The following is a 10152-nucleotide window of genomic DNA, read 5'->3' as shown; positions in this document are numbered from 1 at the left end:
AATCATTTAACTATTGACACAATATATTAATTTCTTATTTTTACTCCATATTTAAAGGTAATATAATTCTAAAAAATAGGCTCAATATTGCAAATTTACGAAACAACCCCAAAAAAACACATTGTTTTGACGGTTATATGTGCATAACAAAATATTACAAGAACTAAAATCAGACTTTACCAGTAAACAAGGGACCAGAAATGCAATTAACCCTTTAAATGTTGACCAAGTCAAGTTCACTAACACCCCACTCCCCCAACCCCAACCCCACCCACCACCCCAAAAAAGGGTAAAAGGAAGCCCTCTCTCTCTCTTTATATAATGTTAGACTAATGGGGAGTTCTTTGTTTTGCTTCTTTTTAAGTAACAAAGACAACTATATTATATAGTTAAGTGTCTTGCTTAGGACATTCTAGTATTGTGTGGAAAAAAAATAAAATTTTTAAGCTAGTGTTTTTATAATTTGGAAATTATGGGAAGAGCTCCTTGTTGTGACAAAACCAAAGTTAAAAGAGGACCATGGTCTCCTGAAGAAGACAACATTCTGAAGAAGTATCTTGAGAAAAATGGCACTGGTGGCAATTGGATTGCTTTGCCTCAAAAAGCAGGTTCTATTATCAGAAAATCGTTAATTTCTGACAAAATTTGACTAGCATGTAAGGAAGTTGGTACCAAACCAATTTTCCTTGAAAATTAGCAATTTTCTAATAGTGATATTCATATCTTCCCTTTAAATCCTTATGATTAAGTATATTTAGTGTTGCCTCACTATGTTATTTGTTTCTTCATGATATTCAACTTATATATACTGATAATATATAGAATTTTTACATTATTGATCAGTATAATTTTTTACTGAACGATTAGTTCCACTTATTATAAAAAGTTTTCCTATAGTATTATTTTAGCTAGTTAACATGTTTAGTGTATAAAAATTAAATTCTTATTCTTTATAATTTTTTATTATTATTTAAGGTTTAAGAAGATGTGGAAAGAGTTGCAGGCTAAGATGGCTTAATTATCTTAGGCCAGACATCAAACATGGAGGGTTCACTGAGGAAGAAGATAACATTATTTTAACTCTCTATAGTCAAATTGGAAGCAGGTAATTTTAATATATTTTTTTGTGAAATCAGAAATGCATATTGATACATAATTTTAACTTTCACATTCTTTTTTTCAATTTAATTTCTCGTATTATAGTTATTTTTCAAATATCACTTGATTCATGTTCAAACGCATATTTAATTTGATACTAAATTTATTGGTGAAAAATGAAGGTGGTCAGTGATAGCTGCAAATCTACAAGGAAGGACAGATAATGATGTGAAGAATCATTGGAATACCAAGTTGAAGAAAAAGCATTTGGTAACACAAAACAATAATCTTAGAGACATCAACTACAATTTCACCAACAATATTAATTCTAGTGATTTCAATCACAATTATTCAAGAAATTACTCTGGGAAATTGGATTATTCTAATACATTCACAAGTCATATGGATCCAAATGTAACCAATAATTCAACTTGTGATCAATTCCCTCTTCCAACCTTGATGGAAATTCAAGAAAATGATGCAACAATTCAAACAATTGAAGAAGATGGTTATAATCTATGCTCCTTGGACTCGTGTCGGATCCTCCAGAAATGCGTTACTTTTGAAGAATCTAACACATATCCGTCGATGTTTTTGAAGAGGTCGAGCAACCTGGGCTATAATTGTATGGATTTGAGCTCTGGAATTTCATCATCCTCATCATCATCTTACTATGATGATATTCTTGAAAATGGCTTTGAATTTCAAGAAAATGCTATAGGAGGAGTTGATCCAAATTCTTCCTATTACAATAATATTCTTGAAATTGATCAACTTTTCAAAGGATTTGAAAATTAGCTAAGGGGCTAGCTAGATTTAATATAAGAAAATAACATGAGGGACAAGTAGGTTTATTTTACTAAGATTTGCATTTAAATTTTTTTATTTTAGGTCCCTAGCTACTAATTTAGGTTTTTAGATAACGTTGTATGTATAATTGACTCTTATTAGTCAAGAATATTGAAATTATCTTATTCCATCTACGATGTGTATTTTTATTTACTTCTTATCCTCTTTGTGAATGATGATGACGACTATTCAACTTAAATTCTTGTTATTAGAAAAGGTTTAATATTGGTCTTTGTTATACTATTGATCTATATAAGTTTTTAATGTTATATTATTGATTTTCATACATTTCTTGGATGTTATATTATTTGTTCATATACATACGTAATGTTATATTATCGGCATGGACAGAGCGCTCTAGTGGTGTCAAAGCGATATTCCTTCGTCGGAAAATTACATTGTATATATAAATCTAAATTTGATTTAATATATATATATATATATATATATATATATATATATATATATATATATATATATATATATATATAAGTATTGACACCTCTTAACACAAGTTGATGTTTAGTTTAGCGGCTAAAAGGTTGTCAAAGTTGTTTGAGGTTGTGTGTTAAAGTAAATCAAATTTGTCCTGCCATTAATCTCATCCACTTTAATCAAAATGACATGTCAGGTCACCAAACACTACTGTCCGAATCTTACATTGTATAATAGCGTAAAAATAATTTCATATAAATTGTTGAATCTCTTTCGTATATAGTTTTTTTTTGTGTATGTGTATTAATTCGGATGACTAAGTCAGAGAGACAGATCTAGAATATAATATACAGATTCATGGAAATTCAATAACTTTAAACCCTGTATATAGAGTAAGAATCACTTATTACTGTGTGAAGCCAATTATTATTGTAAATATTAATTAGAAATCATTATAAAAATAGTCGTATGTTTTAAATTTTAAATCTACATATCTAATCACTCGCTATTTATATTTTCATGAATACTTCTATTAGATTCTTTGATGCCACCTCCGAGACGAGGACATTATATGGCACACTTATCCAAAGCTTTACGTGCGGATTGACGTGAATTCGATAATTTTTGCTCGCATTATATATATTTACTAAATAATTCACAAAATATTTATAACTATTTTATTAAAAACTCAATTATTATTATTATAAGATAATTCAAGATTATCATACGTATAAATTCATAAATGTCAAATCTTAAATCCAAATTTGAAAGAAGATATCATTAATTATTGTGGTACGTATATAGAATTAACTTGTGGAGCAAGTTGCCCATGAATGCATGTAAATGTGCAAAGCTTGTCACTCTATTGTCAGCATCGTGCAAGATTGTTAACTTCAGACGACTTGTCAGTACGTAGTCATGAATATTGCATGAATTTGCCCAATTCAAAGAGAAAATTCATAGCGTGTTGACGTCTTATTTATATTGCTGTCCGATATTCGCATTGAATTTCGACTACTGAATTTTCGTTAGGAATCTCATATCAAAAGTAAACTGCTTCCTAAAAAAAATGATTTTGTATTTGACTGCAGGTTTCAACTAAGACCTCTGATTAAGATGAGAAAGTACTTACCATCTCACCACTTTTAACTTCTGGTTTTAGTGCTTGATCTTTGATACAACAACAATACTCGGTGTATTTTTACGAGTGAAGTCTGAGGAAGGTATTATGTATACAATTTTACCTCTATTTTGTGAAGATAAAAATATTATTTTTGATAGAACTTTGACTAAAGTATCAAAAGGAAATACAGTGATACTAAAAAGATAAAGGGCAGTCCGATGCACTAAAGCTTTCGGTATGCGCGGAATCCGGGGAAGGGACTGACCACAAGGGTCTATTGTACGCAGTCTTACCTTGCATTTCTGCCAAAAGCTGTTTTCAAGACTTGAACCCGTGACTTCCTGGTCATATGGCAGCAACTTTACCAGTTACTCCAAAGCGCCCTTTGAATGATACTAAAAAGATATGCTAAAACAAAAAGGAAAAGGTTACAATAGGAACAACAAATAATATATACGATAATCGAGGAAAAAAATAATAAGAAGAATTGAAGAATAAAATTGTAGAAAGTAATAATAATGATCTTTGATACAGAAAACGATAAATAGTTATCTCTTTTTGATTGCCAACTTTTAATAAACAATTAATTAGAATAATTAGTGGAAAAAATTAAGCACCTTGTCTTCACGATCGAAGAAATGATTGCGTCTGCATCTACATTTGACATTTTCAATAATTCATAATCGCATAAATAAATATTATTTGTGACTTATTATAGATTATAAATTTTAAAAAATCTACTTTTTACTTTTAAATTATGTGTTTAATTAAATATCACTACATAAATTAGAATGGAGAAAGTGTTTTGTTGGCAAGTAATTATATATGTTCAATAAGCTTAAGCTACTTGACATTAATATGTTCCTCTCCCAAATGGTTGACCAAACTTTTCTTTTTTAATCAACTAAAATATTGGCCAATAAGAGTGAGAGTTGAATATAATAATTAATCCCCACAAAGGAAAAAAAGAGGAAATGATACATTTTCAATCCTAGCTAGTGTGGTTGAAATATTTTAACTGATGCTTCCACAAAATAATTGGTGCCTCTTCAAAATATATTTTTTTCTACATTGATTCATAAACCTATCCCTTTAGGGTTGTTAGGGTTAGGATTAAGGATAGGGCTAAGGTTAGACTTAGGTGATATATAAGATTACTAATCTTTAGGATAATCCTTTTTATCAAGTACTTCTTACATTCATGATTTATTGTTTTATGAAATAAGATATGTGCTATATTTATTATTATTATTTTTAGTTTCCCATTCTGTGTTCGGAGTCTGTGAAGTCTCAACTAAATCTGGATCGCGCACTGCAAGGTCATACCCAGAGCTCGAACTCGAGACCTCTGATTAAGAATGAAACAGCCTCGCCACTGCACCACAAGTCATGTTGGTATGTGGTATATTTATTATGGTCAATAGAGACTTGATGAGAGGCCACTTGTTAATTGTCTAAACGAAGTTTGAATTATGTCCAATAATCAATACTTATCCATCAAAATCATAAATTAAGTGACAATTTGTTTACAACTTATAATTGATTTAATTAAGAATTACTAACAGTCATTCATTATTTAATGTGTTTTCACCTCCTCCTGACTATTTTACACTACTATACCTATCTGGAACATACTTATAGTTTTACGATTTATTGAGGCTAATACGTATAAATAAAGAATGTGATATATCTTAAATAATTAACTTATTTAAATAATGGTCACTTCAACAAGCACAATAGTTTTTCCAAAAAATTTGAACAAAAGTGTATAATATGAACACTTTATCGTGTATTCAAATTTTTACCTGAAACTAATTATATTTAATTGTCTAAATGAAATTTACTAATAAGTCTAAGAGATTTATCGATGAGGACGAGCCATATACAATGATGGATCGATAGATTTTTAGATTAATAAATATTTGAAGAGGGGTGTACATGTATGATATTTTATGTAAATCTCATATATATTTAATTGACGGGTGGAGCTCCTGTCATTACTTTAATTTTCTCTCTTTTTTTTCAATGCAAACAAAAGAAAATAGAGAATTTTATAAAGCATAACACAAATCATATGATACAATGTTTTTCAACTCGGTGATGACATAATTCAAAAAACAAATTTGTGAGGTCTATTGAATCCAAATATCTCTCTCTATATATATATATAAAGCTGGATATAAATAATCTAATGTGACACATTTCTGTGACCAGCATTTCTATTTATCTTTTATCTCCCTTTTTTGACATTTTATCTTTGTTTTCTATTTTTTATTTGTATTTTTAAAAAAAAATTGAAAGTATTTAAATGCATTACCCCATTAATCATGTTCCTTTAAAACTTTCATCACATCAATACACATTTAAGTACATAGAAGATGAAAAACCCAAAAACTTTTCACTTTCATAACTGTTTATAATATTTAGTCTATAAAAAAAAATGAATAATTGTAACAATCAACAATGGGACGCCTTCACCTTGCCTCTTCTTCTTCTGATGTTTATGATGAATATACGAATGTCAAATTTTATTGATGAGATTTTTAACAAATTTTTAGGTCTTGTGATTTCTTGAGGAAAAAAGAAAGAAAGAGTATCTCATGATCAATATGAAGATATTGATGTAAGGAGAAAGATCATGTAACAAAAGTTTTTCTTCAAAATAAAAGATTTTTTGAAAGAATGTTGATTCCTCCTGTAAGAAAATATATATTGAGAAAAAAAATTCATTTTGGTTGAGAAATTTATAGAAAAAGTGATTAGTGCTTCAAAGGATAAGAAAAATTATTTAGAGAAAGAATCAATCTATTTATGAAATTCATATCAAATTAGTTAGGAGTGAAATAAGTATTCTACTAATTCCTTTCTTCTTTTATTTCGTCTTAGTTTTTTTTAACGTGTCTTTAATTAAAGTTTATATTATTTTTCCTTATTTACCTTTAATTAATGTTTACTGCGGACCTTAGTTCTTTCAATTTCTTTATTCTACTAATTGATGTCTTCTTTTATTTTGTCTTTTTTTGTTGCGTCTTTAATTAAAGTTTATATATATATATATAAGGCCTGAAGTTCTATTTATTTTTTGTTGTTTTTTTGGGCATTTTCTCTAATTTTAGAAGAAAAGATGATCATATTTAATTTCGTTCATCACCAATGTTATTAATCTTTTTTACTTTCTTCTCTTAATCTCATAATTAATGTTATTTATATGATTTGCTTAAATCACTTTTTTCCTTTTATCTATTTCAAGAAATTAGTTATTAATGTTATATATATATATATTTACAGAATTTGATTTGTCATTTAAAAAAAAAATTAAATCATTTCGTCTGCTAAAGATTTGTATTTATATGTAATAATAATGCGAAAATAGAAAATGCGATGTGACATTCTTTTTAGTCTAATTTTGATATTTATTTATTTATTATTAATTTTTTTAAATATTTTTACTTAAAATGATTGCTCAAAAATAAAGTTACTCTTCCAAAAATATTTATGACTCTAATTTTATTTTATTTTTTTGGATCTAATTTTATTTTATTTTTTTGGAGTCTTTTTATAATTTTAAAAGACTTGAAATTTTGTTTTAAAATTGTATAAAATATCAAAGGTGACTATATTTGATTCCTATCATCATCAATGCTATTAATTTCTTTTACTTCCTTTCCTTAATCTCATCATTAATGCTATTTATAGTATTTTCTTAAATTATTTTTTTCCTTTCTTTGTTCTTTTTATTTTATTTTATTTTTTTATTTGTATGAACTAATCAGTATGATTTAATAAGAATTGCAAAAAAATTTATAGAATTTGATTTGCCTCTGCTGGTAAAGCTTAAAAGATCTCTCTCTCTCATTTATATATATAAAGTTAAAAATTCCATCATTGAAATTTATTTGTTTTATCATTTTTTTCTTTGATATTTTCTTTTATATGTTTCTTAAACTAATTGCACAAAAAATAAAGTTACTCTATCGAATTTTGAAAATAATTATTTACATTTATTATTCAATTAAAAGGGCAGTGTACTTAAATACAACTTCAAAAGTGATAACTAGGATGGAAAAATAGTTAGAATTTTAAAATAACTTCAACTTGGATTTAAAATTTTCATGATCATATATTGATTTTCAAATAAAATAAAGAATTATTTCAAAAAGTGAATAATTTTTATGATTCAATAGGCTAATGTATTTCATTTATATTTATATGTAATAATAAAGATAAAATAGAACTGCGATGTGACATTCATTTTAGTCAAATATTGATATTTATTTATTTTTATCTTTTTAAAAATATTTTTCTTATATTTTTATAAAATAATTGCTCAACAATAAAGTTATTCTTCCAAAAGTAATTTGTGCCTCGAATTTTATTTTATTTTTTGAAGTTTTTTCGAATTCTAAAAGACTGAAAATTTTATTTTAAAATTCATAAAATCAAAGATGACATTATTTGATTCCTATCATCATCAATGCTATTAATTTCTTTTACTTCCTTTCCTTAATCTCATCATTAATGTTATTTATATTGTTTCCTCAAATCACATCTTTTCCTTTCTTCGTTCTTTTTCTTTTACTTTATTTGATTATTCCTAGAAACTAATTATTATAATTTCATCAAAATTGCAACTTCTTTTACGAAATTTGATTTACCCTTTTTTTTTTGAATTTTTAGAAAGATAATGTGACACCCATTTTAGTCCACCACTGATATTTATTTATTTTTATCATTTTTTTGTATATTTTTTCTCATATGTTTCTTAAACTATTGCACAAAAAATAAATAATTTTTTAAAAATAATTATTTTCATTGCTCAATTAAAAGGGGAACATACTTAAATGCAATTTCAAAAATAATAGGTAGGATGAAAAAATAATTTCAAATTTTGAAATACAACTTCAACTTGGATTTGAAATTTTCAGGATCATATATATTTATTTTCAAATAAAAGAAAAAATTATTTCAAAAAAAGAGCATAATTTGTATGATTCAATAGGATAATGTATTTCATGCATCATTCGTCTCTGTAAACTTATAAGTTAGTGAAAGAAAAGTCATTTTTATATCAACTTTATTTATTTTTATCATAAAGAAGTATGAGATTATCGCGTTCAACTATATATTTTATATTAAAAATTTTAAAAAACAAATTAACTATATGTAAAGTACTTGAAATTTACATTGTATCTTAATTTTGTTTCATTTGTTCTTGAAAGCTAATTAGAATAAAAAGGAGATTAAATTGATATTTGTCATGTGTAATTGCACATTGAACTTATCACTTGATATAAATTAGTCTTAATCAAATTTAAATGTATGATGTTGTAACGACCCTTAATGGTCGTTTTGAATAATAGGGCTTTTTATTTCATAAAAGACTCACCCCGTAAATTTTTAATTGATACTTTGGACTAATTGATAACTAAGGTTATTTAATTGAGGGGTAACTTTAGATATTTAATTTAAATTTATGGTTAAAGTGTTAATTTAATTAATATCCTATACCACTTATCTCCTATTTATTAAATTAAAATAGATTAGGGTTGTATTTTTCTTCATGAGTTGCTACAACTGAAACAAGAAAAGAAAAGAAAGAAGAGGCGGAACCGCAACATTCAGGCGGCTAACTCAATTCCTTTCTGCATGTGAATTGATAAGTTATGTGATGCATATGTATTATTAATTAATAGTTAATCACTAGGAGTACTACTTTTAAGTTAAAATGAATTGAACATTTAGAAAAGAGGTTCTGCAATTTGGTCGCATAGTGCGTGGCCACTGTCTCTAATAGTTATCTCGCTTTTGGTTATTTTTAGTTAATTACCACATTATAATCCAAGTTTTGATATATTGAGATAGATAATTAAATATTATGTGTAATATATTATATGAATACCATCAAATTTATGATATTAGAGGATTTGAGGTGTAACCCTAAACTTGATATTTAGGAAATTACTAAAGTAATAGGGGTGTTGTTAGTTTTGGAATCTTATTGTGATTATATAATTGATAGATTGGAAACGGCCTGAGGCATTGAAGAAAGGAAGGACATTGGTGGATTAGTTTGTTTTACTTCGGTTCTTCGGTTGAGGTAGGTTATGGTTTTTATTCTATATCATAGATAGACTCTTAATAGTGATTGATATTCATTGAGTAATGTGTGAAATTTACTACGCATTTAATTGTTGTGGTTTGGATGGTTGATATGTTGTTGTGATTGGTCTGAAATCCCGAGGCCATGAAATCCATAATCTTGAACTTGCCCTATCAAAAATGGTGCCTTGAATAAAGAAGGCTTGATGAAATATCGTTAATGAAGTGGAATGTAATCATAAGGAATGATAAATTAAATATATTTGGATCGGGTGTCACGTTCCGACACGGCATATTTGGATCGGGTATCACGTTCCGACACGGTATATTTGGATCGGGTGTCACGTTCCGACACAGTATATTTGGATCGGGTGTCACGTTCCAACACGGTAATATTAAAGGGAAATAAATTAAAATTACTTAATGCTACCCAATCTCCAAAAACTCATATTTCAAAGAGTGTGGTGTGGAGGCTTGAGTCCTCATGTGTGATCTTGATATTGTTGACCGGTTATGTAATTGTTTGTTGGTTGCCACCTGTTAAGTGT

The 10152-nt window shown here is 27.2% G+C and overlaps 1 protein-coding gene across 1 annotated transcript; it reads left to right on the top strand.

The window, feature by feature from the left end:
- The first annotated feature begins 368 nt into the window (after positions 1–368).
- On the top strand, positions 369–2163 carry LOC129870852 (transcription factor MYB87-like). The gene is made up of 3 exons (XM_055945726.1): positions 369–608; positions 976–1105; positions 1281–2163. Exons 1-3 carry the CDS (start codon positions 473–475, stop codon positions 1894–1896), a joined length of 882 nt encoding a protein of 293 aa, XP_055801701.1. The 5' UTR covers positions 369–472; the 3' UTR covers positions 1897–2163.
- The last annotated feature ends 7989 nt before the right edge of the window (positions 2164–10152 follow it).

Source organism: Solanum dulcamara, chromosome 10, assembly GCF_947179165.1.
Source record: "Solanum dulcamara chromosome 10, daSolDulc1.2, whole genome shotgun sequence".
Lineage (NCBI taxonomy): Eukaryota > Viridiplantae > Streptophyta > Magnoliopsida > Solanales > Solanaceae > Solanum > Solanum dulcamara.
This window is presented reverse-complemented; position numbering and strand designations above follow the sequence as displayed.

Excerpts from the sequence above, each read along its gene's own strand:
- LOC129870852 (XM_055945726.1), top strand. The coding sequence starts at position 473 with ATGGGAAGAGCTCCTTGTTGTGACAAAACCAAAGTTAAAAGAGGACCA. Across the intron at positions 609-975 it reads TGCTTTGCCTCAAAAAGCAG|GTTTAAGAAGATGTGGAAAG; the intron begins GTTCTATTATCA and ends TTATTATTTAAG. Across the intron at positions 1,106-1,280 it reads TATAGTCAAATTGGAAGCAG|GTGGTCAGTGATAGCTGCAA; the intron begins GTAATTTTAATA and ends TGAAAAATGAAG.